At 34.6% G+C, this 25,402-nt stretch overlaps 3 protein-coding genes and 1 non-coding gene across 6 annotated transcripts; 3 read left to right on the top strand and 1 right to left on the bottom strand.

Annotated features, from left to right (window-relative positions):
• The first annotated feature begins 1,069 nt into the window (after nucleotides 1-1,069).
• LOC133790275 (DExH-box ATP-dependent RNA helicase DExH7, chloroplastic) lies at nucleotides 1,070-17,679 on the top strand. Of its 2 annotated transcripts, XM_062227871.1 has the most exons (34): nucleotides 1,070-1,390; nucleotides 1,756-1,861; nucleotides 2,002-2,192; nucleotides 2,405-2,449; nucleotides 2,670-2,820; nucleotides 2,906-3,327; nucleotides 3,922-4,140; nucleotides 4,385-4,496; nucleotides 4,721-4,918; nucleotides 5,622-5,701; nucleotides 6,214-6,336; nucleotides 6,494-6,580; nucleotides 7,363-7,463; nucleotides 7,670-7,727; nucleotides 8,434-8,499; nucleotides 9,345-9,427; nucleotides 9,511-9,694; nucleotides 10,209-10,355; nucleotides 10,450-10,551; nucleotides 10,655-10,807; nucleotides 11,086-11,190; nucleotides 11,892-12,032; nucleotides 12,135-12,224; nucleotides 12,307-12,363; nucleotides 12,871-12,954; nucleotides 13,281-13,379; nucleotides 13,469-13,609; nucleotides 13,876-13,946; nucleotides 14,267-14,336; nucleotides 14,599-14,688; nucleotides 15,268-15,474; nucleotides 15,566-15,658; nucleotides 16,183-16,305; nucleotides 17,248-17,679. In XM_062227871.1, the coding sequence occupies exons 1-34, from the start codon at nucleotides 1,094-1,096 to the stop codon at nucleotides 17,323-17,325; spliced, it is 4,374 nt and encodes a 1,457-aa protein (XP_062083855.1). In that variant the 5' UTR covers nucleotides 1,070-1,093; the 3' UTR covers nucleotides 17,326-17,679. The 2 variants fall into 2 exon arrangements, with proteins under 2 accessions (XP_062083855.1, XP_062083856.1); XM_062227872.1 differs by lacking the exons at nucleotides 1,070-1,390; nucleotides 1,756-1,861 and having other exon boundaries at nucleotides 2,104-2,192; nucleotides 2,707-2,820.
• Nucleotides 17,680-18,360: 681 nt separating this feature from the next.
• On the top strand, nucleotides 18,361-21,510 carry LOC133790273 (uncharacterized protein At5g49945). The gene is made up of 3 exons (XM_062227869.1): nucleotides 18,361-19,446; nucleotides 20,635-20,838; nucleotides 20,948-21,510. The coding sequence occupies exons 1-3, from the start codon at nucleotides 18,430-18,432 to the stop codon at nucleotides 21,167-21,169; spliced, it is 1,443 nt and encodes a 480-aa protein (XP_062083853.1). The 5' UTR covers nucleotides 18,361-18,429; the 3' UTR covers nucleotides 21,170-21,510.
• A 169-nt stretch (nucleotides 21,511-21,679) lies between these two features.
• On the top strand, nucleotides 21,680-25,293 carry LOC133790274 (protein WHAT'S THIS FACTOR 9, mitochondrial). Of its 2 annotated transcripts, XR_009873975.1 has the most exons (4): nucleotides 21,680-23,233; nucleotides 23,856-23,990; nucleotides 24,076-24,195; nucleotides 24,880-25,293. XR_009873975.1 is itself a non-coding variant. In XM_062227870.1 (1 exon), the coding sequence occupies exon 1, from the start codon at nucleotides 22,030-22,032 to the stop codon at nucleotides 23,203-23,205; it is 1,176 nt and encodes a 391-aa protein (XP_062083854.1). In that variant the 5' UTR covers nucleotides 21,692-22,029; the 3' UTR covers nucleotides 23,206-23,488. The 2 variants fall into 2 exon arrangements, 1 of the variants encoding a protein (XP_062083854.1); XM_062227870.1 differs by lacking the exons at nucleotides 23,856-23,990; nucleotides 24,076-24,195; nucleotides 24,880-25,293 and having other exon boundaries at nucleotides 21,692-23,488.
• TRNAK-UUU (transfer RNA lysine (anticodon UUU)) lies at nucleotides 21,733-21,805 on the bottom strand. Its single transcript has one exon. It is a non-coding gene; the product is annotated as a tRNA-Lys (tRNA).
• Nucleotides 25,294-25,402: the final 109 nt, after the last annotated feature.

Genomic DNA, 25,402 nt, shown 5'->3' with positions numbered 1-25,402 from the left:
AACTAAGTGATGAGCTAGCTCAATATATATATTGTGCAAGTCATTGCATTCTCTAGCTAATTATGTTTGAATCTAATGACAAACAATGATAATTGTGACGTTTGATTTTAATTTTTAACCTTCATGATAATAATAATAATAATAAAGACAATTGTTTTATAGCAAGACATGTCGTTTACAAGCATCTAAACATGCAGTGAAAGTAAAAAACGACAAGTAAAACAAACTACAAGTCAATTATTTATAGCAAGCCATGTCATTTACAAGCGTAAAAACAAGTTAATTGGTGAAAATAAAATATTTTTTAAGTAATTTTATATTCTGGTCTATTTTTGATAATTTTTTACAAAATAACTTTTGTCTAAAATTTGACCAGTTGTTCAAATTTTTCGATTAGTTGTCTAAATTTTTTCGACTAGTTGTCTAAAATTTTTGACAGATTATTTGAATTTTTTGACTACCTATCTAAATTTTTAACAAGCTGTCTAAATTATGAGAGACTATTTTATAAATAATTATTAAAACTAGACTAGAGTACAAGACAATTTTAAAAAATAAACTATTTTGCAAAAAACGTTTGTTTTTATAGTAAGACATATCGTTTACATAAAAACGACATGCGACACGTAAAACAAACTTCAAGTAAACTATTTATAGCAAGGCATGTTGTTTACAAGCATAAAAAACGGCATTTAAAACAAATGAGACATGTCGTTTAATAAAAAAACAACATGTAGTCAAATTGAAAACGACAGTAAAACAATTACAACTCAATTGTTTATACTTTATAGTAAGACGTGTGTCGTTTAGTTTACAATAATAAAAAAAAAGGACAAATAGTCAGAGTAAAAACGACAAGTAAAAGAAAGTACAAGTCAATTTGTTCATATTTTCTAGCAATGCATGTCGTTTACAATCATAAAAAACGACATGTAGTCAGAGTAAGAACGACAAGAAACTACAACTAAATTGTTTATAGCATGACATGTAGTTCACCATCATAAAAACGACATGTCGTCCTTATAAAAAACGACACGTCGTTTTAACCATCATTCTTGGGACTAAAAAGAAGAAAGGAAGCAAAAACAGAACAATGGCTCCCAAAAAGAAGCAGCAGCAGCAGCAGAAGCAGAAGCAGAAAACCACCGCCAAAACGCAATCGTCGTCGTCGTCGTCCGGCGGTCCGAAGCTCCACATTTCGGCTGAGAATGAGAATCGGCTCCGGAGACTTCTTCTGAATTCGGGCCGGACGGGGCAGTCTGCTGCGGCTCCGGTGGATGACTCGCTCTCCAAGACTCAGAAGGCTAAGAAGCTCAAAACCATTTACGAGAATCTCTCCTGCGAAGGCTTCACCAATGATCAAATTGAGCTCGCTCTCTCTGCTCTCAAGGTTATCTTTTTCTTTGATTCTGTACTCGTTCTTATCAGTATTCGATTCCATTCTGTTTGGTCACCTAGAAAATGGGAAACATGAATTTAGAAAGAAGAACAACTCCATGCCAATTGTTCATTTTTGTTAGATATTGCAACTCATATTTAATTTTAATTGTTCAATTATTTCACCGGGAAATTGTACGAAAGAAAAGAATATCTCGTGTTCTCTTTCAACTTCAACTATTGTTTTAGGATTAATTGTTCTTATTTTTTTTTGTCCGATTTTTCACTGATTATCAAATTTTGTTATTCATCTTTTTCTTAAAGCAAACTTGGTAGTAGAACTTTGAATTGAATTGCCTATTTTCTATTATTGAGTAGGAGGGTGCTACGTTTGAGGCTTCTCTTGATTGGTTGTGCTTGAATTTGCCTAGCAATGAGCTTCCGTTGAAGTTTTCAAGCGGGACATTTCAGCACATTGATGGAGGTAAATTGAGGGGGAGCTGTTTTGAATGGCTAGTAGTCTTAGTAGCTTGAATAAGTTGGACAAAGGGTTTAGAGGAATTTGGTTTATTGATGATTTTGGAATTTTGCAATACAATGTTCAATCCTTAAGCAATTTGGCAGGTGGTTCTGTTCGCGTCTTGTTGGCTGCTCAGGATAATTGGGCTCCTTCTGTGGAAGCATCTTCAAATATCTTTGAGGATGAAGTGGGAATTTCTGTTAAAACAAAGGGGCAGGGTAAGGATGAGACTCTGGATTCATGTCAACCTTCTCAGGCAGACTGGATCAAACGATACGTGGAACAACAGGAAGAGGTATTAACAGAATGCATTAGCAAATAAATCAAAATTTATTTAAATACAAAGAAAGCCTAAAAATGACATTGTCAACCGATAAAAGATTCCCAATGTAAAATGACCCGTATGTAAAACAAACTACAAGTATTCTTTTTTTTGTTGTTGCCAAAATGTATCCACTAATGTTAAAAAAAAACAACAACTAATAGCTAGCTCTGTATTATTTTCAGGATGACTCTAAAACATGGGAAGATGATTTACTTGGTACTGAGAAGGTACTTCCATTTTTATGAATATCTCTAAATGAGCCTACATAGTTCTGATCTTTTGTGTTTGAGGTCCATAGAAACACGAATATTCTTCTAAGTATCTTTTTTAATGGGCTCCCTCATTCACTATGTACTTGATTTTTTCTTGCCTCATGTTTTTGTCCAAATTCTTAGTTATATTATTGAGATGACTCTGTCACTGCTCTATTTTAATTTATTTAAATAGATCTCTGAACCAAGGTCCTATGATGTAATTGCTAAAGAATATCGTGATGCACGGTTGGAAGCTATGAAAGCCAAAGAAAAAGGTGACAAGAAAAGTAAGGAACAGGCAGGGAATATCATCCGCAAACTGAAGCAAGAGTTATCTGCATTAGGTGAAATTAGATTTCTTTCACGCTCCATGTCATGCTTTTTGTCATTTTGTATCTTCCATCAGTGCTTATTGAAATTTCTGTGCAGGCTTATCAGTTGAAGTTTTGGCTTCAGAGTTTGAGAACGAACAAGCTTCTTATGCAGCTTCGGAGGCAACAAATGTGAGTTCTGCTCCCTACAACCAGTCTGAAGGAGAAACTCCTGGTGAAGTAGAATGTGATTCTGCATTTGTTTCACATGCTGATGAAGTAATTGTTGAAGGAGATGACATGGAGTTGTGTGGTTCCAAAGAGTATTCTGTTAATGCTGCTCTCTCGGATGAACCTATTAAGGATAAAGTTCCCTCAGAAGAAGAGTCCCCAGATGTAGAGCTTGGTGATTTATTCTCAGAAGATGGTCCCCAAAATGAAGGTCTGTCTCTTGAAGTTCAAAAATTGCAGCAGAAAGAAAAGATGAGAGAAATGCTTAGTGACAAAAATTTGGAGAAATTAGCTGGTATTTGGAAAAAGGTAGTGTATTACGCTGCAATTACTTGTTGGAATATTTTTTCTTCTTTTTAGTGGTGTATTTATGTGAGAAAGGTAACTAAAATGAGTAAAAGGGAACCCTTATTGCGAGGTTGAGTGGTCAGATCCATGGTTTGCTCCCATGAGGTTTGGGGTTTGATTCTTCAAGGGGTTTTTTCTAGCAATTTGTAAAGTTTCCTGCCCCCAAAAGGTTGTAGGTTTCAGTGGGAGCCCTAGTATTATATAGGGTGAGCATATGACCATGCACAATTTTGCTGCCTTAAATCAATTGAGTGTGAGGTGATGAGGCAATATCTGATGCTTAGTGAACTCCTCAAGTTTTCTTTCCAATAACTGTAATATGAAAGCAAAAGAAATTATGAGTTATATCTGTATGCTAATAATTTATCATTTTTAAGACTATTAATTAGACAACATGCTGTTATATTGATGCATTTATTTTACGTATTTATTCTTTTCTTTTTTTTTTTGGGCACGGGCTTATATTTGTTTGTGATTGTATTATTTTATGTATGCTTCGTTGTTATAACAGTTGCTATCCTTTTACATCATAGTGACATGGTCTAAAAATTACAGGGAGATCCTACAAAGATTCCTAAGGCTTTTCTTCATCAGTTATGTCAAAGATCAGCGTGGGAAGCCCCAAACTTCAATAAAGTGCATGGGAAGGGAAATAGTTTCTCTTATACTGTGAGTGTTTTGCGTAAAGCTAGTGGGAGGGGTAAGAGTAGAAAAGCTGGGGGACTCATCACTCTTCAGCTTCCTGATGAGGGCGACACTTTTGAGTCTGTTGAGGTAATGACTTATCCCTATTCCTGATATCTTTCTTATGGATGTTTTAGCATAACTAGTATAGTGCATACAGAAATACTTATGTTATGATTATTTATTTATGTTGAATATTCATATGGATATTCATTCATTTATTCTTTTTAAAAAAAAAAATGACAAATATGACTGGAAAACAACAATATTTCATTTACATTTTAGTTATGTCACTTGTGTACGTTGATTACTTATATGAACTGTTTGATGCCAGAATGCACAAAATAGAGTGGCAGCTTTTGCTCTTTATCGCCTGTTTCCTGATCTCCCAATACACCTTGTATTAACAGAGCCTTATGCTTCGTTGATTATCCAGTGGAAAGAAGGTAACTTGCTTGACATTCTAATTTACTTACCCAGAACATGTTGAATTCATGGAAATGTTTACTTGCTTATATTTTCTTTATCCATAGCCTTATTGAATATTAGTGTGAATTTTTACATTAAATATTAATTTCAGTGTCTCTTTCGGTTTATAAATACTTGTTTGCTAAGAAAATAGAGATAGTTTTGGTGGAGATAAAGATATCCAACATTGGAACTCTTGCAGGAGATTCATCAATCAATGTAGAGGACACCGAGGAAGATCGACGGGCAAGCTTTGTAGATTCACTATTGAATGCTGATGGTTCTAGATCAATTGTTCCTACTGATAGTACAGATGATTTTCCTCCAGAAAAGTTTCATCAATCCCGTATTGAAGAAAATGAAAATTCAGCTGTTTCTGTTGTTGATCCAGTTGTTGAAAGTATGCTCCTTCATTTCTCTATTGGGTGCTTTGTAAAACAAAAATTGTATCTGACTTTGATTTTTAAAAATAGTACTTGTTGCAAATTGATTAGTGTTCTTTACTTTTATATGCAATATCGTTTTTCCTCTGTTATTTTATATTTCTTTCTTCACAGGACAAAGCAAGGATACTATTTAGGTGTAAGATTGTGCATGTGGTCCTCATTTAATTATTACATATAGATTTGTTCATCTAAATGAAGAAGAGATATCTTATTTCTGTGTCACCAAGGTTTCCCTGGTCCACTACATGGATATTGACAGACTACACATATAAGTAAAAAGAAGAGAAAACACGATAATGTGGAGATATTCTTGTGAACTTGACTGTAGGCTGATTAACTTTATTATTTAAAACAAAACAGACTTGTATTAAAATGAGTGAGAACACCCACATTATCAAAAGCCAGAAACAAAAAAAATTACATAATACATAAAATAGTGCCAATCCCTGACTAAATAAGAGAATAATCTCTCGGACATTATATTACAATAAGGCTACCCAATGTTTACAGGCATAAAGGTTGACTGCGGGCTGATGAATAATTTTACAGGGCAACTTGTAGATTTGTATTTGAAATACAAAAAGAAAAGAAGCAAAGAGAGTGTTTTATATACTGCTTTTGGGCTCTTTCCCCCAACTTCTCATTGTTATATTGCAGGAATGAATCATCACAAAGAAGTGGAAAGTGCTTATTTGAGACAAGAACAGGAGAATAAAATGAACATGCACAAGTACAAGGTTGGTATTTTTGTTCTGAATAAAGAAAAATTGCTGACATAGAGATACTTTGTAAACTCGTTGGTATGTGCGTTCCAGACAAGTCCTACATGGTGTTGAGTTCAAGTTGAAAAAGTATTGGGTGAATTTAAATGTTAGTTTGGACACATAAAACATTGAAAACATTTGAATTTGGATGTGTTTGAGATTTCACAAAATTTGTGTTTATTGTGTACCATCATTTTCATCACATCAAAAGTTAAATTGTAGCGTTAAAAGCCTATCTAAGCAGGTGTAAGCAGGTTTTTGGATCTGGCTTATATTGTACATTTTCTTTTTCTAGGGGATTGTGCATAATACTCTGTAGCAACTATGTAAAATACTCCACATTACTGATGTTTAGTACTGTCATCCCTGTGCTTTGTGATGAAACCCAAAGTTTGTTGTAAATAATTTTATGTTAGGTGCATATTCATTATATTCAACTTGTTTTTATGTTATGCATTTACTGATTTAGATGTTTCTTGTTTCAGGACATGTTAAAAACTAGAGCTTCACTTCCTATTGCTCAGTTAAAAGGTGATATATTGCAGCTACTGAAAGATAATAACGTTCTTGTTGTTTGTGGGGAAACAGGTTCCGGGAAGACAACTCAGGTACATGTTTGTTTTCTAATTCTAAAGTAAACAATTAAATTTGATTTGGAGTAATTCCTTACTGGCAGCCCCTTGTCATCAGGGTGTTGGCTTTGATTCTAAAGTTCTCTTTCATGCTCTTCCTTCTTGAAAACATTATCACTTATATATTATGCAGGTTCCACAATTTATCTTGGATGACATGATTAACTCTGGACGTGGTGGGCATTGTAATATCATTTGTACACAACCTAGAAGAATAGCGGTAGGTGCATATAAAATCTGTACTTATATGTAAGATACATCTAAAATTCATGTGTTAACTGAGTCTCTTCATAACTTTACTAGAATTATCATCAGCATATGTTGCTTTATTTGCCAATTTTTTTTTTCTAAATTTATCATCATCGGGCTAGTGTTCTAGAATATGCTGTGTGCTGTATTGTGTTACAAAGTGTCTTGCAAGTTCATTTTTATAGTTCTCTATCTTTTTGCCAGAAAATAGAAAAAACTATGATACAGAAGTAGGTGTTGCACCCTTCAATGGCAATTATTCTTGCACTGTGTAAACATATCACAGCTATGTATGTCTATGGAGAGTAAAATCCTTGCAAATGAACTTTGCCCTGAATTTGGAGCACTTTTTTTTTCTATATCTACCTTGATAATTAAGCCCGTCATGCTCCGAATCCTTTAAATCTTCAACTGAATGATAAAACTAAGTCTAGATTTGTCTTTATTGTTTCATAAATGTATATTATAAATTGTACCTATTGGTGGAAAGGTGTAAATTTGGGCATTGATAGAAACTAAGTATATTTTCTGCTTTATGCTCATATTTAAGGCTTCCTTGTTTGATACATTTCGTTTTGAGTCTAGATAATGTGGTTGTATGAAGCCGCTAATATTAAAGAATAAACACAAGGGAGCAAGTTGATTCATTCTTGTGGCACTCTGGCAAATTTAAGACACTATTTCCTATATTTTTTTGAAAAAAATGGGTGCTTTCTGAACTGCACTTTTGTGTTTTGCTGGATTGTATTATAGGCTATTTCTGTAGCTGAAAGAGTTGCTGATGAGCGTTGTGAATCTTCACCTGGATCAAATGGTTCCTTGGTTGGTTATCAAGTTCGTCTTGATAGTGCAAGGTGCTTAAATTACTTTTCCCCCTTAGTAGTTATGAAGTCTTAACACATGAGCAGATTACATAGATTGCTTTGTAAATTTCTTGTTATCGTTTTGCAACAGTTTTGGATTGAACTTAACTCCCTCTTTCTGTCTTTTTTCCCATGTTCAAGTTAAGCTTTTGTACCATTAATATTTTCATTTTTCATTTATTTGTTAAATCATGCAGGAATGAAAAAACAAAGCTTTTATTTTGTACAACGGGCATTCTTTTGAGGAAAATTGCGGTGAGCCCTCTGTAACAATTTTGTTGTTTTGTTGAGCCTGCTGCAACTATTAATAACACAAAAGGACGAAGGTCAAGCCAGTCCTACCTTAATTTTATATTAAGACAATAACTAGTGGTTAAGAGCAATTAAGAGAGATTAAGTCTGCCTTCTCTTCTTTGTGGAAGGGGTATTTTCAGAGCATTTCTTTCGCTCTAATATGATTACAGGTGGCAATTTTAATGCCATTTTTTTAGTGTTCTTGGCTTCTACCAAGTCTGGTGTGCTTAAACTAGTACAATTTTGGGTTTAAAATCTGCTACCTTATTTCTCCTATGATAACAATACACAGATAAACAGTTTAATTATTCAAAATGTTATTTATGAATTCAAATCCTAGCTAAATATTTAACAAGGGTGTCCCCCAAACAGACTGAAGATGATAATGTAATTAAATGAAATTGGTGGTTTGGTTCGCAATAGGATCAGCATCAATTTTTGTTTTTAGATTTTAGTTATTAAAGCGACCCTGGTCCATCTAACTATATTTTTCTATGCTGTTTATTTTTATTGACTCTTAATATTTCAGTGTTTTTCTTCTTCTTTATGTTTGTTTTTAGTTCCGATGAGCTCTTGTCTTCTATTCTTGTAATTGATATTAAAGTTACCTCACTTCCATTCTCCATACAAAAAATCATCTTAAATGATTAATTTGTTCAATTTTCAGGGAGACAAAAACTTAACTGGGATTACACATGTCATAGTTGATGAAGTGCATGAACGGTCTCTATTGGTGAGTTGGTATATTTTAAATGGTTTTGCCAGACTGCAATATTGAATGTTGTGACTATGCTTGATTTGCACTACTCAAAGTTAAATTCAACCAAACTCATGAACCATTTCTCTTAAAAGAAGCGTCCTTGCGGTTTCAGTTTAGGCTTTGTTGTATAACTACTACAAACTAATCAATTATTCGTATGAATTGATGCCTCTTGATACTTGTTAGGATTGGGTTGTTAATAGGACAACTATCATGGGTGGGAATGGTTGGTTTGTTAACAGGAGTGTATGGGTGGTTAGAATATTATATAAATGTGGGAATAGGGTGGAGAAAAAGGGAGGGAAAGGAGTAAGTTAATTGCGGCGAGCTTTGAGCTTTTGGTAGGTTTCCAACCCCCTTGAAGAACTTGTGTTATTTTCTTTTCAATTTCAACATTATAATCCTATCTTTTTCTTATCATTTCTTTGTTTTGGTGTTTCACTAGATCTGATCGCATCGTCAATCCCACTAAGACACTTGGGATTGACGATGAGGTTTTTTTGACAAGAGTTCCACTAAAGGGTGCTGACACTGATACCATTTGTTAAAACAACTTAGGTAGAACTCATTTTAGAAGGATATCTTATAAGATGAGGGTACTCAGGCGGTTACAAACAACTTATGAATCTCATATTTAGTCGATGTGGGATCCTAACAATACTAATTAGCTACATATTATTGACAACTGCTATAACTTAAACATTACATTATTTTATTTGTCAAAAAAAAACATTATTTTAAATGAAATAGAAGCCATCCTTAGTCAACTTATCTGATTGTGAAGATAAACTTACTGGTGGTTTTTTGGGGTTTAACAGGGTGACTTTCTACTTATTGTTCTGAAGAATCTGATTGAGAAGCAATCGGCCCAGAAGTCTCCAAAACTGAAAGTTATTCTTATGTAAGCTTCACATTTCAAATTTTCTTCTAAGCTTGTTAATTTTGTAGTTTTATTTATTTATTTATTGTGTTCTCTATGTTCAGGTCTGCAACTGTTGATTCAAATTTGTTTTCAAGATACTTTGATCACTGCCCTGTGATTACTGCACAAGGCAGAACACATCCTGTAACAACTTCCTTTCTGGAGGATATATATGAAAGTATTAATTATCGGCTGGCTTCAGATTCTCCGGTGTCTGTAAGATATGGAGCATCTGGAAAAGAAAAGGTATGTCATCGTTTGGATCCTAGTTTTCCATTTCTGTGCCTGAGCTCTATTACTCATCTTTCACTATTTGGTAATTATATTAAATAGTGAAAGTTTCTATCGTTTCTATCAGTAAATTTCTTTAGATGTGTTCGATCAATTTGAAAACATGTATATACAAAAAGCTTATAATGGGTATTCTCTTGATGTGGAAGTTTATTCCCGGATCAAAATTTACAAGTGTGTTTGTTTGTGTTGTCAGCCTTATCTTGGTGAATAATAAAAGCTTTCTTTTGCCATTGGATTTGCTTTACTTTTTTGTTTTTTACAATTATTATTTATTATTTAAAAAAATCTTTTGAGTTTGTGTTGAAATTGTCATTTTATTATATATATAGCAATTGCTATAGTTTCTTGGTCCCCAAATATTGTAGGGTTAGGCGGGGAGCCTAGTTTCAAAAATTATATGTATATATATATATATATATATATATTTGTTTTAACTTATTACCAAATGCTGAAACTATGATATCAGAGTGGTCCAGTAAACAACCGAAGAGGAATGAAAAATCTTGTTTTACAAGCATGGGGTGATGATACATTGCTTTCTGAAGAACGTGTTAATCCATACTATGTGCCAGAGAGTTACCATTCATATAGTGAGCAAACTCAACAAAATTTGGTAAGTGCTTATGAGATGTGTATTCTTTGACCTGCCTGCCTCTACTTCTTGTTTGCCCGTAATTTACAATAAATTGAATATGACTTCTGAACAGAAAAGATTGAATGAAGATTTCATTGATTATGATCTTCTTGAAGACTTGGTCTGTCACATAGATGAAACTTGCAGTGAGGGTGCAATACTTGTTTTCTTGCCTGTAAGCCCACGTAGTCCTTTCACTTTGAATTACTCATGTATACATGCTTTCTTCTAAATATTTAATTAATTATGTATGTTAATTACATAAAAACATAAAACAGGGAGTGTCCGAAATTAACATGTTGGTCGATAAGCTAGCTGCTTCTTATCGATTCGGTGGACCATCTTCTGACTGGATTCTTCCATTGCATTCATCTGTTGCGTCAGCTGATCAAAAGAGGGTGTTCTTAAGACCTCCTGAGAACATTCGTAAGGTAATTTACTAAATTTAAGTACTTGGCCTGGCTAAATCTTCTTCAGTTCCAATTTTTTCCTTAATAATTTTTTCATATATCGGCAAGAATGTTGTTTTAATGCGTTATGATTCTGTGTGTAAAAATTGGTGAAAATAAAAGTATTTGATTTTGAATTCAATATCAGAGGAACAATTTTTTATGCACAAAATAAATAATGTTTAATTTAGTTTTTAAATGTGGACTCAAAATAGCTCCTATACCACCTGTTTAGATCTTTCTTTAATACTCTATCCCAGGTCATTGTAGCCACAAATATTGCTGAGACGAGTTTGACGATAGATGATGTGGTGTATGTTATTGACTGTGGAAAGCATAAAGAAAATCGTTATAATCCACAGAAGGTTGGTTTGTTTTTGTTTGTTTTTGTTTTTATTTATTATCTTGTATACACATAAAAGATATGTAAGCTGCCTATCAAGACACTAAATAAATTTTGAATGAAAAGACATTATACCATAAAAAATATATGAGAGTTGGAGGTCTCTGAGCTAAAATCCTTCTTCTTTTCACCACCATCAAATTTCATTTCACATGAAGAAGTATATTGATCGATCTGCACATTCAACATCTTTTAGTTTGAGAGAGTGATTAGATTTGTTCATTGTGAACTTGTGAAGCAACTAGTTGTCTTAACAAGTGTGGCTTTGTAGTCAATGTGACACTGGAAGGAGCAGAATTGAAATTTACTGAAAATTAAAATGATTAATAACATCCCATTGATGTAGATCAGTGGCATATGCTATCCTTGCTGCTCTCTCTGTGGGGGAAAGCAGAAGAAAAAACTACTTTAACCATGAAGCTGTCTGCACAATTCATCATTTAAAAAGCTGCTGTGATCAAGCTGATCATTTATTATTCTTTTGTTTGTATTAATAGAAAATATAGTAGAGACAATGAAGATAGTAGTAGAATGATGTATTTTCAGTGTTGTAAGTCATTTTCAGAAGTTTGTTGATAGTGTTCATATGTTGCATCTATCAATTGAGATCAGTAGAGGTTATGAGGACCAGCCGGCCAAGATCTGATTGTTTTATAACTGTAGAAATTGTCAAGCATGGTTGAAGATTGGATATCTCAAGCAAATGCAAGGCAACGCCGTGGTAGAGCTGGACGTGTAAAACCTGGAATTTGCTTTTGCTTGTACACACGTCACCGTTTTGAAAAACTTATGCGCCCTTTTCAGGTACTTTGCTCAGTTTTTCCTCCTTTTTTAAAAACATGTTTATGCCACATTCTTCCTATTCCTGTTTCAATATTTTCTAATGTGTAATATATTATTACCCAGGTTCCAGAAATGCTTCGAACTCCATTAGTAGAGCTGTGTTTACAAATAAAATTACTTTCTTTGGGATTCATAAAGCCATTTTTGTCTGAGGTAAGTAGTGCTATCTTAATTTACAGGTTTTACATTGACACTTATGCCTAATAGGTTTTATTTGTTAATTTTTGTGTTTCAGGCTTTAGAACCTCCTAAGGATGATGCTATGACCTCGGCAATTTCTTTGTTGTATGAGGTACTTATTGAATTGTACATTCTGCTTGAAGATTTGAATGAAATTCTGCTTTGCCTACATGTCTGTTTCTGGTCAATAATAACAATATAGTTGCCAAGTTGATTGGTTTTGCTCAGTATTTTACATTATTCTTTTCTAGTTTTCTCTTCCAATGTTCCTAAATTTTTCTTTGTAAATATTTGGCTGACACTCATTACAATTTAGAATCAATGATTTATACGGTTTGGTGTGCTTGATATCTTGGTTTTTGCATTAGTCTTAAATTTATTATGCATGCCCTGATCGCAGAAGTTTATTTTACTATTTTGTGCAATACTGTTTAGTTAGTAAAATAACCCATTAATCTCCAAATTAGAATTTATAATCACTCACTATTTACATAGTTTGCTTCTGTTCATATGTTTCTTTATCAGTTCACAGTATCTTTGTGTGTATCTTTCTAGTTATTAAATGCATTTCATTGTTTTTCTAAGTAAATTGATTGTAAATGTTGGGTTGTTGCTATAGGTCGGTGCTCTTGAAGGAAATGAGCTCCTTACTCCTCTTGGACATCATTTGGCTAAACTTCCAGTTGATGTATTGATTGGGAAAGTTAGTAACTACCATTTTTTCCCTTCATAATCTGTACAGTGTAACAAAATTTGGAGGTCAGGGTTTTATGTAAAATATAATTGGTAAGGCAGAGTATGAGGCCTGCTAAAGTTCCAGCTGCAGCCTTAGCTTCAGTATTAAAATTATCCACATGATGTTACTTTAATTGCTTAAGCATATATAAGGAAGTTAGATAAACTTCAGTTTTATTTTTGTATCAATATTTTCTTACCTTAAAATTTCATCAATTATCTCTTTGTCATTAATCTCTATTTAAATTTCTTTTTGGACCGAAGTTTTATTCCCGTGGTCTTCTGCAACTGCAGATGATGATATATGGAGGAATATTTGGTTGCCTATCTCCCATTCTCTCAATTTCGGCATTTCTGAGTCACAAATCTCCTTTTGTCTATCCAAAAGATGAGGTTACGATTCTGCAGGAGATGTTTGGTTGTTATTCTATAAAATTTGAAAATTGCAATGTAAACCTGTTTCTCTCTCTGCTTAATTTCAGAGACAAAATGTTGAAAGGGCTAAATTGGCGCTTTTGACTGATAAGCGGGATGGTCCTACTGATTCATTTGATGTTGACAAGCATTCTGACCATCTGTTAATGATGGTTGCATATATGAAATGGGAAAAGATTCTACGCGAGGTTATTTGTTTGTTTTACTTGTATTTATTTTTTACATATGATTTACTTCGTTCCCAGGGCAAGGACTAATCTGTTTTAGTTGTATTATTATACTTAAGATTTGTGAAGTTTGTCATTATACCCACATTGAATGTACAGTTCTAATTGTCAGAAGTATCATTTACCACTTGAAATCCAGAGCATTTTTTATTACAAGCTTACTTATATATTGCAGGTATCCTTTCAAAATAGATATTTAATAACATGACAATGTCCTGATTTTGCAGAAAGGGTTTAAAGCTGCACACCATTTTTGCAGTTCTTATTTTTTAAGCAGTTCAGTTTTGTACATGATAAGGTGAAGTTTCTTCTCTGGAGTTTAATTGTGACAATAATCTGTTATCGAGGCATATTTTGTGACTCGTGTTTAGAGTATTTAACTATATACTGATCTATCGCTGGAAATAAATTCATTTTAACTTACAAAAGGGAAAACTTTTTAAAAGACGTGCATTCCCAAGATTCTTTGGTTAGTTTATTTTGGAGTGTTGGCTCACTGAGTCGGTTTTGTGTGATTTTCTATTTTTCTGGGTTTTAGATAAAAATATCATACGTAGTATGAAGTTAGTACTTTTCTATGAACCTAATATGTATTTCCAATTTTTGTGCCTGGTTCAGAGATATGAGAATACAGTTTGGAACCTTGCTCGCAGATATTGGGCTCATCAATTTTCCTAAAAATTTCCAGGTGTGTGATTTTTGTATCATTCAAGCAACTTAGCCTAACTGGTTTTTATGCCATGATAAAGTGGTTTAAGTAATAATCCATATCGGTAAAACTATCTGACATTATTTGCGTTATGCTTGCATTTTAAAAATTGTTATACTTTTGTTCGTATTGTCCAGAAATGAGTATTTTTTTCCTCAGAAAAAAAGAAAAGAAATGAGTATCTTTTACTATTATTTTTTATTGTTTTAGGCATAGTTAAACGATTTGTTTTATGTTTCAGGTTGGACGGAAGAGAGAGAACATTGACATTTGGCTTTCTGATGCTTCACAGCCATTCAATATGTATTCGCATCATTCATCAATCGTAAAGGTAAAACATATGATTTGGTTGTACTACTTGAGCTAATTCCAAATTCCTTTCCCCTGTCCTAAGATGTCATTTGTTTAGTTTCTCTGCTCATACATACTTCTACACCTTGCTTATCAGAAGATTTAATCATAATTATACAAAAACAAAAAGACATTTACTGGGTAGTCCTCCATGAATTTCATGTATGTACTAAAAGACCAACTCATATTTAATGAAAAAGGAAAAAGGACTTACCATCGGTTTGTATATCTTTGAGTTTTGCTCTATGTAGTACTAGGGTACATGATATTGTGCTTATATTGCTTGCACGCTCAGCGGCAAATGCCTTTTTTGCCATTCTCTCTAGAGCAGTGTACTGCTCGCTGCAAACTCAGTGGTTTCCTTACTGTATCTAAAATAGCAGATTTTTTTTTATTTTTAAAATTTGGTAATGTTGTTATCCACGGTTATTGAAATATGTGTTATTTTGGAACTCTATTCATGTTTTGTATCATCAGTATATTATATCACCTACAATTAATTCTATTAAGTATTCCCGGATCAGAATCAAGTAGTTCATGCTAGTTCCAAATGTTGCAGGCAGTATTATGTGCAGGTTTATACCCGAATGTTGCTGCCACTGAGAAAGGGATTGCTGGAGCAGCCCTTGGGAACCTTAAACAGTCTGCTAGTTTGACTAGTCACACAATTTGGTATGATGGAAGAAGAGAAGTTCACATACACCCTTCGTCTATCAACAGTAACTGGAAAGAATTTCGATATCCCTTCCTTGCGTTCCTTGAAAAGGTTTTCTTCATTATTATTCCTTGAATTTACTCGGATACTAGAGTGTGTTTCATCATTTTTTATCATGATATTTACCTTATCTTATTTGCAGGTGGAGACCAATAAAGTGTTCCTAAGAGATACCACAATCATATCTCCATACTCTATTTTGCTATTTGGTGGTTCCATTAACGTCCAGCATCAGGTCTGTCTTCTTTCAATAATGAAATTTGTGTAAGTTATTGGTGTTGGTGCTACAGTATGTTGTTTCTCCATAATTTTCTTTTGGATAGAAGCTTGTGCATCTAAACTGTTGATGCTCCTAAATGTAATAAAAAATAAGTTGCCTTGTCTTTTTGGAAAAACTATAACATGATAAATAATGAAGTGTTCCTCATCTGCACTTTTTTATTTTTCTAGATAATGATTACTGTCTCACAAGCACAAGTGACTTCTATTCTATTGTTCCTTCTTAATATTCATTGCATCCATGGAAAAAGGGAAGAAACATAAGTCCTCGTTCCAAAAAAGATGATTAAGTGCTCTTTGTTAAAACATTGAAATGTCAGAAGTTTTGTTTATATTTATTTAGTTTTTCTTTGGCGAGTAAAGTTATCAGTGTGTAAAATTTTATGGCTAATGTTTTTGTTGTACTGTGCTATAATCATTCCTTATTTCCCATTTTCTGCTCATATTTATATTCAATTGCTTTGCTGTTTGTCACTGCAGACTGGTCTTGTCATCATTGATGGATGGTTGAAATTGGCAGCACCAGCCCAAATTGCTGTTCTATTCAAGGAACTTCGGTTGACTCTTCATTCGATTTTAAAGGACTTGATAAAAAAACCTGAGGTATCACTATTATGTAGTCTTTAAAGGGTTATTTGTTTCTCCTCTGAAAAGTTGGTGGACCTCACCTGCCATACCTCTTTTTACCAAGAGTCATCATTATAGCCTAGCTAAAGTCTTTAATGCTTGAATACCATGGTCTAAGATTTATTATATATGGTCTGAGTAGTTAATGATTTCCCATGCTTATAAGCTTGTGCCTCTATTTGTTTTGCCCATCACCTAGATTGATAATGTTGTTAGACCCTAGGTTAGGGATAAACATATTCTAGATTCTAGAAAGAAAGGAAAGGCTGGGATTGTTAGTTAGAAGGGAGTAATTAAAACATGTCCAGCTGTAACCAACTAATTAGGATAAGAATGGTCTAGCCTAAGGGTTAGACCATCATCTAATTGTTTTGTAATTAAAAGAGTTTGACTTTTGGGAGAGACCAAGCCTGTCTAAATCTTAAAAAGCCTACTGTGTAATTCTGTGTTATAGTTAATACTGAACAAGTTCCTATTAAATGTCTTTTACTTGTTATAGGTAGGGTTTATACATTTTTTGACTTATAGTTTTTTTCGATTACCTATTTGGATATGTGTTTTAAAAAATTTATTTTTGGACTCAATATTTTGGAAAAGGATTCAAATAGACTCCTAAACTCAATTTTGATGAAGAAAAAATTGAATATAACAATACAGTGAAATGATTTTATTTTTGTTCTGAATTGTTAGTTAGAATTGTTAGTTAGGTGAATTATTTGTGATTTCAGTTGAGAAAACTTTGACTAAAATTGTGTTTAGGGCTCTATTTGAATCATTTTACAAACATAGGTCCAAAATATAATTTGTCAAAATACAGATCCAAACATATAATGAGATAAAATACAAAGGTATAAGATAAGAAAGAGACAATGTCTTGATGATTCATTCTCCTTTTGTTTTTCCGTCTCTCTGCCCCAGAATGTGAATGTTGGTTCTGACAAGGTTATCAGCTCGATCATTCATCTATTATTGGAAGAAGACAAACCCCCAGCATAGTGTTTCAGCATCAAAGGTACAAGTATACAACATCTGGTTTTTGCTCCATCCTTGTGCTTGCCATTTCAAGAACGGAGCTCGTCGGTTCAAGTTCATCGTGCACCGGAACTGAAGCACCGAGTGTTGGTTCCGGTGGAGCAGAGTCCTGGACATCATCGACGGCGGCATTAATGAAGTCAAGGAATGGAGTTCCTTGTTCATCCTAACCATATATATGGAATGTTGTGATTGAGTTTCAAGTGTTTATAACCATTGATGATGAATGTTACCAATAATAAAAGGAAACTATTTTTAGATATTATGCAAAAAAAAAACAAAACATTATATATGAATGGAATTATTGTTATGAGATTATTATATTATATAGTCTTTTCTTGATTTTTAGCCTTGATAGCTGCTCATGGTATTTGAGAATTTTCCTAGTTGAAAAAAGAGAAGTTCACCAATACATGAGGTATATAATCTATTCATTTCATACCTTTTTTAAGAAAAAAAAAAGTATTTATAAAATATGTTAAATTCAATGTATAATCATTTGATAAACAAAAAGTCATAAAGATATAGCTACAATATAAATATCTATATAATATAATAATGTTTAAAAGTCTAAATTGATAATTAATTTTATATATAAGATAGCATATATATATATAAATATATTTAATATTAATATAATGATTACCATATTGAGTCATATTTATTAAGAAATATTATAATTTATTACAACTTATAATTGATTCTAAGTTAGGCTAAAACCTATTAGGACTATGAGGGGAATTATAATAACACTTTATGGAGGATTTAATTTATATCTAAACAAATGAATAAATTATCTAAAAAATATTAATATGTTGATTTGTCTATGATTTGAAAATAATTATTTTTAGAGAAAACAATTTTAAAAGATAAAATTTCAAAACAAAATAATAATATTATGTAGGTTCTTGTCTAATTTATTTATTAGCCAATGAAATTACCATAACACCCAAAATCTTCTAAACAGTTTATTACGTTTCCAAGTTCTGAAGCTAATTGGCTGAGCTTCTTCATTAGTACCATTCTCATCACTATTGCTACTCTCTCTCTCTTTCTCTGTAATCTCCCATGGCGGCAAAGAGAGCACTAGTCTCTTCTCTCCCTCTCTTTCTCGTTCTCTTCTCTCTCTTCCTCTCCCATCTCTCTCACTACCAAGTTCTCGCCGCCTCCGCCGCCGCCGATTCCCAATTCGAAGGCTTTGAAGCCGATGAAGAAGCAGAAGAAGACTCACCCCTCATTCCCGATTCCCTCCCACTCCGTTCTCCTCCCCTGACCCAGTCCCACTCCGAACCCGACCCGATTCCAGATCCCACTCCATCGGATCCGGAACCAACCCAAACCTCGACATCGGATCTTTCTTCGAAGCCTTCTTCTACTACCTTCGAGTATTGGGACGAGGACGAATTTGAGGGACTTCCCATCGAACAACCGCCGCCGGAGACCGCAAAGAGTACGGAGCAAGACACCGCTTCCGATCCTACTACGGATCCCAAAGCCTCACCGGAGACCAAGACTGTTACGGGTCCGAAGAATTACACGATCGAGATTGTGTGCGGAAGCTTCTTGGTTGTGTTCGCGATTAATTATTTCACCGGGAAGCGTGAGAATGAGAACATCGCTCTTTCCTGGGCCGGGAAATTTGCTGTTAGGGACTCGATTTTCGACAAGAATTTCAGTCTTCTTGGGATCAGTGAGGGTGAGGACGCGCCGTTGTTGCTCAAAGAGGGTCAAAATGTGTTCAAGTTCTACGCTAGTGGAAGGAGGTATTGCCAGGGGCTTCTGGCGACGATGGAGTTGAAGAGTAGGCATGATTTGATTGCGAGGATGTATAACATGGTGGTGCCCTGTAAGGACGAGATCACCTTCGAGGTTTATATGAATGATGATGCCATGGATCATGTGGTTTTTGCTTTGGCGAAGAAGAAGGCGGCGAAAACGATGCAGAAGGAGGTGAGGGATTTGCAGAAGTTTGCCAGTATTGTTTCTCCTCCCAATGGGAGAAAGTGGGTCGCTGATGACTTGTCTGTTATCTCTGAGTCGAAGGAAGTGGCTTGTGATTTGATCACCGATGCAGTGCTTGATCAGGTTAGTTTTCTTCCTTTCTTTTTCGTTTTGGGTCAATTTACTGATAAAATTTTCACATGGGTATTGTTTGTTCTGATTTATAATTGCACTCGAAGTGGCAAGATTGTATCTTTGTTTGTGTGATTGCAATTGAAATGAGATATCTATTAAGGCGTCAGGACTTAGTGTATTCTTTTTCATGATGTGCTTATATGGAACTATTAGAAGTTAATCTGAGTTCCTATAATTGAATACTAAGCAGAAATCTTTGGCATGAAGATATTTATATACTAGTATGAGATAGATTTCATTTGGTAGCTCGTAATATAATATTTGCAATTGAGGAATTCAGCTATGAAAATATTTATGCTTTTCGTATGTGGGAATGGAAAGAGTTGCTGCTATTCTTAGTAAATATAAGCTAAATGAATCTGTTCGTGAGCATTGCAGTTGTTTCAAATTTCCAATTCTAGTAGCTGTGATGCATTAAGTATACCTTGTAATAGAATATAGCAGTTTTTCTCGACATAACAATCACAATGGCAAGAGATGATAGAGCAGGACTCAATCGTAGCAACCCAAAAAGGAAAAATTGTCTGCTGCTATTTTAAAATGCATCCAATATCCGGGTTCGATGAATCAAGGCTATAAAATTCATCACGTGGGTGAATCAGATACCATACAAGTGTATAAATTCTTAATGCTTTGCAGCTTAGAGATGGGACACCCCGACAAAACTTAAATTTTGCTGTTACATTTAGTGGCTTAGTTTTTTAATTATTTACTCATGGATAGCCTGTTTAAGCTGTTCTTATTCCATTAGTCTATATGTGTATACATATACTGTCACTAATATTAGCATTCACATCTTAGCTTTCTTTGTGATGCACGTATTTGATGAGAGGCATTAGGAAAATAAGGTTTTATAGCCAACCATCTGATTAGGACATTAACTTTATTTCGGTGGATTCACTTTTGTATTATATTGGTATTAGCAAATATTAGGTGACATACTCTTGTATTTTGTAGATAGCCTGGTCTTCTATGTGCTTCTTATTTGTTTATGCCTAAGCAATATACGTTTATTATATTACTTTTATGACTTTATTATAAAATATGTGGGTGCTTTATTTGCATATGCTGTAACAAATCAAACCATGCATCTTCTCTTGTTTATCTGAGCTTGAGCATATACAAATGAATTTGCAGGTTTTTGGCGAGAAAGCTTTCTCAAAATACGGAAAGGGCTTCATATCAATGCATTTTTCAGATCAACACCTAGACACACAGAGGAAAATGCTGCTGTTCAAGTTTGCACTCCCAGATGTTGAAAAGATGAGTGATATGACTCACCTGGTGACTTTGGTAACCTATTATATCGATCTGATCGGGAGATACAAGCTTAGCGCACAGGTGGGTGGGGTTACATTCTCGCTATGTACATACATCTCCTGAGAAGAATCAACAGAACTGATAATTTATTTAGCTATGATTAACAAATATACTTTTTGTTCAAGTTCAGGCTCGGTCTAAAACAGATGCAACAAGAGCGAAAGCAGCTCAAGAGGCGTACAAAGAACTTCAAAATGCCAGGCAAGAAGCTCTGCAGAGAAAGAAGCTTGAGAGGAGAAAACAGATGGAAGAAGCCGAGGCGAAACTCAGTGCAGAGGCCATTAGAAAGAAGGAAGCTAAACGTCAGGCGAAGAAGTCGATGCCTAGAGTTAAGATGACCCGTGGTCACTAGTAACATGCTGCAAGCATCAAATGATCAAACTTTGATTATTTTGTGTTAGTTTTTTCTGGTATTGTTATAGTTTGGATCATAATTTTTTTGGTCTCATCTCCCCATAATACACTCACGGCCTTTGTATTTTATCTTGCACTACTTAGTAGTTTCTAACTTTACAAAATTTTATGTGGGTTTTTTGTAGTACAAAAAATCAAATGCCTGCTTTTCTATTTTAGTTGCCAACAATTTTTGGAGTGGCGGATCCAACTCCAAGTAGGGCTAATGAGAGAAATGGAATGAGGCTTTTCTTAATACAATCCATAATTATAAATAAGCAGAGCTCTTTTGTTTTTTTATTCTTCTAATATTGCATTGCATTGTCATAAATATTATATTTGATAGGGGACTTTACATTAACATAATACTATTACAACTTATACATCTTTGTCAAGAAAAGAATAATATAAGGAAGTTTATAAAATATTGCTACTTGTGTTAATAATATTAGCATATGGGTAATATTAAAAAATAATTTAAAGTTCAAATTGTGAACAAAATAAAATTTAAAAAAAACAAAACGCCGTCTGTGGGAATCGAACCCACGACCACATGGTTAAAAGCCATGCGCTCTACCGGCTGAGCTAAGACGGCAATGTGGTCAGAGCCAACTACTTAAATTTATATATTTATGAGAAGATACTACCACTTGACCAAGCCCATTGGGCCTGTGAGTTTTATCGGCCCATTTAGGCAATCTTCTTAATTTGGGCCTAGCCCAACAAATTACAAAAACCCAATGGACTGCTTCTTTCTTTCTTTTCTTCCCTGTTCGTCTGAGTGAGTGAGTGAGTGAGCTGAGCTGAGCTCAGCCACCAATGGCTGCCTGGACAAAGCTTCTCCACCGCTTCATTCCCACTCGAACCTTCGTCAACGCCAGAGTCAAATGGGTTCGAGACCCATACCTCGATTTCGCCGTCGAAAGAGAAAAGAATCTCATACAAGCCATATCATTCAAGGACCAAATATGCTCAGACCCTTCAAAATCACTCCCTCTCTCTATAGCCTCTCTCCTCAAGCCTCGCCTCGACCTCACCATCACTTCTGCTAAGTTCTTCCAGAAATACCCTTCTTTCTTTTCCATCTTCCAGCCGAGTCCCGGCCTTCCTCGTCGTGTCAAACTCACCCGACAAGCTCTCTCCATCCACAGAGAAGAGTACGCCGTTCACAGCTCCCTCCCGCATCGATACGACGCCGTACACCGCCTCGCCAGGCTACTCATGCTCACCGGAGCAGCTAGATTGCCCATTTACGTGATCGAGAGGCTAAAATGGGATTTGGGTCTTCCTCACAATTTCGTGGTTTCGCTTGTGATCGATTTTCCCGATTACTTTCAGGTTTGCGAAGTGGATGACCCTCGTAATGGTAGAAAGGAGCTCGCTTTGGAGTTAGTTTCGTGGAGAAAGGAACTTGCCTTGTCTGAATTGGAGAAGAAAGCTTTAAACGACGGTTACTCAACGAAGCGCATTGCGTTTCCGATGTTTTTCCCAAGAGGGTTTGATTTGGAGAAGAAGATTAAGGACTGGGTCGAAGAGTGGCAGCGTTTGCCTTACATTTCTCCGTACGAAAATGGATTCCATCTTTCTCCGAATAGTGATCAAGCTGAGAAGTGGACGGTTGCGGTTCTCCACGAGTTGCTATGGCTTATGGTTTCGAAGAAGACTGATAGAGATAACTTGTTTTGCTTAGGAGAGTATTTGGGGTTTGGGTCGATGATGTTTAAGAAGGCTCTGGTGCATCACCCGGGTATTTTTTATCTTTCGAACAAGATCAGAACACAGACTGTGGTGCTTAGAGAGGCTTATAGAAAGGATTTCTTGCTTGAGAAGCACCCATTGATGGGCATTAGATATCGTTACATACATCTCTTGAATAAGGTTCCCATGATGATACGTAAACCTGCTATTGGTTCGGCTCCTGGAAGCAAACCACATGACACTACAGTTGCCAATGGAGTTGGCCGTAATCTAAGTTTTGAAGGAACTAACTCATAGTTATACCATGGTGGTTGTGCTTGATAATGTATGTATATGCACATTCTCTTTAAACCCTCGAAAGTTTAATGCCTCTGCAACTTTCCTTTCATGCTCGTATTTGGTCTTATATAGCTGTATAAATCTTCTTGTGTTTAGATGTAGTCTGTTTTGTCTGTTGGATTACAATGCTATCCTCTAGTTTTTTTTTCATGTGGATTAATATCAGTCGAGGAATTATGTTTATTAAAGCATGAAGCTTTGCTTTTTATTGTGTAAAGCTTAGTTATTTGCATTTCCTTTTCCCACTAAATGTTGGAACTTATGTATATAAGAGTGAATTATTAAAAAATAGAAAAGGTTCTTTAACGACTCCTTAGAGGAAGAGTCCCACATTGTTTTAGAATACTCCTCTTTGTAAGGGTGTGTAAGGGTATATAGACAGGGTATATAGAGAGTGGACTTGAGCCTTGGGGTTGTGCCCAAGGAGTATCCACTTTTGTGGAAGAGGGAGGAGTCACACAAAGACTCAACTGACCACCACACGCGTGCGCCACCACCGTCCGACCGAGCCGAGCTGGGTGGTTGGTGTGGACTTTATTATTTTTTGGAAAAAATTTATTTACCGGGAACGTCTTAAAGAGAGCCACTAAGTTCGCGATTCAACCCAGCAACTATCTCAAGACGAAGTTATTGACTTTGGGAGCAGTTTCATTGCAGCATTGTACAGATAATCAATCTTAATGGCACAGAGAAGATGTTCAAACTGGTCTAGTGGGATCCCTAGAACACAGCCTCTGCACCAAGTGAGTTAGTTTCTGGTTTGTTCCGCAATTCTACTTATGGCAAGATTTGAAATTTATTCATTATTTGAAACTCTGATTTGTTCAGGTTGGATGTTGGGTCCAAAATCTAAGCTGTGAAGTCAACAGCTTGCTGAGAAGGCAGACCATTGCAAAAACATAGATGGGCTTAGTTCTAAAGCTATTTGTTTGTTCAGCTGAATCCCATGTAAGTAACTAGTTTCTCTTTGCCAATTTTGTTATTTGTAGCCTGAAAAGATTGCATATTTTAGAGCATTGTTATAACTTTCGATTCGAAAAAGACCTAAAAATGGAAAAGAGTGCAGCACATGAATTTGAATTCTTGTGTTCTGTTATGTGGTTGCACTCTTTAAAAAATTCAATTAATTTTATAGACCAACAACTCAACAAGTAAGTAAAGATTTTTCTTTTGTTTAATTTGGGAGAACAAGTGGTACATGTAACATAGAGGCTTCTGGTCAACATGAGCTCCCTAAATTTTCCTTCAATCTTCAATTTGCTCATAATATTTCTTCATTTAGTTTTTTTTTTTTTAATGTTCTAGATTAAACTACACGTAAAAGCTAGAAATATAGATAAGACCAGCAAGAAGCTTTATTGAACCAGTTTTCTTTGTTGTTTAGTGATTGTTTGTTTGTTGTTACAACCTTTTTCCTTTCTTTGGTTTTCTTATGCTTGTGATAAAGATGGTTTCTTTCTACTTTGTTTTTTTTTTTACAAAAATCAAATACCTTGATGGATAATGTGTTGTTGAAGTTGTTTTATTTATCTTGCTTTTTTTTTGTTTGTAGTTTTTCTTTATGATTGACATTGAAAGCTGATAAAGCAAAGGAATATAGTAATCTTATCTAGTTGTTGAAATTTTGTCAAGGTTTGACATGGCTCTTGTTTTCGCATAATCATGGCTCGATCGACGAAAATACATCGAAACAGCTTCACCCCAGAAGGGCAATGGTGTTTTCTTTTTCTCTGAATTGATTTTTTTAAAAATTTTAATTGAAGTTGGATGTGAGGGTTATTTTGGGAAGTTGAAGTGTAATGTTTATGCAAAATTGTTTGATTAGTCTTTAATAAGTTCTTTGATTAGTCTCAATTCAAAGCTAAGGCCCTATTGATTTCTTCTATAAGATCTATAGGAATTTGGATAGATTGAGTAAAAGATAGACATTGAAGTGTAGTGTTATGCAAAAGAAAAAAAAAGAAAAAAAAAAGAGAAATTTGTGAGATGTTGAGTTGAGACCAACTAAATTTCATGATTACTTGGGCAAGTTTTAGTTACTTCTATTAAATAGATGGAATTTTTGGCCTAACATATTAGAAATGTTGGTACCATTATGTCATTTTTTAATATAGTCTAGTTTTTTATTTTACTTTTTTTTATTGTAGGTTAAATT

Source organism: Humulus lupulus, chromosome 7 (genome assembly GCF_963169125.1).
Source record: "Humulus lupulus chromosome 7, drHumLupu1.1, whole genome shotgun sequence".
Taxonomy (NCBI): Eukaryota; Viridiplantae; Streptophyta; class Magnoliopsida; order Rosales; family Cannabaceae; genus Humulus; species Humulus lupulus.
This window is presented reverse-complemented; position numbering and strand designations above follow the sequence as displayed.

Coding starts and splice junctions, on each gene's coding strand:
- LOC133790273 (XM_062227869.1), top strand. CDS start 18,430: ATGGCGGCAAAGAGAGCACTAGTCTCTTCTCTCCCTCTCTTTCTCGTT. Junction 19,447..20,634: donor CCGATGCAGTGCTTGATCAG/GTTAGTTTTCTT, acceptor ATGAATTTGCAG/GTTTTTGGCGAGAAAGCTTT. Junction 20,839..20,947: donor GATACAAGCTTAGCGCACAG/GTGGGTGGGGTT, acceptor GTTCAAGTTCAG/GCTCGGTCTAAAACAGATGC.
- LOC133790274 (XM_062227870.1), top strand. CDS start 22,030: ATGGCTGCCTGGACAAAGCTTCTCCACCGCTTCATTCCCACTCGAACC.
- LOC133790275 (XM_062227871.1), top strand. CDS start 1,094: ATGGCTCCCAAAAAGAAGCAGCAGCAGCAGCAGAAGCAGAAGCAGAAA. Junction 12,225..12,306: donor TAAAGCCATTTTTGTCTGAG/GTAAGTAGTGCT, acceptor TTTGTGTTTCAG/GCTTTAGAACCTCCTAAGGA. Junction 13,380..13,468: donor TTGTCTATCCAAAAGATGAG/GTTACGATTCTG, acceptor GCTTAATTTCAG/AGACAAAATGTTGAAAGGGC.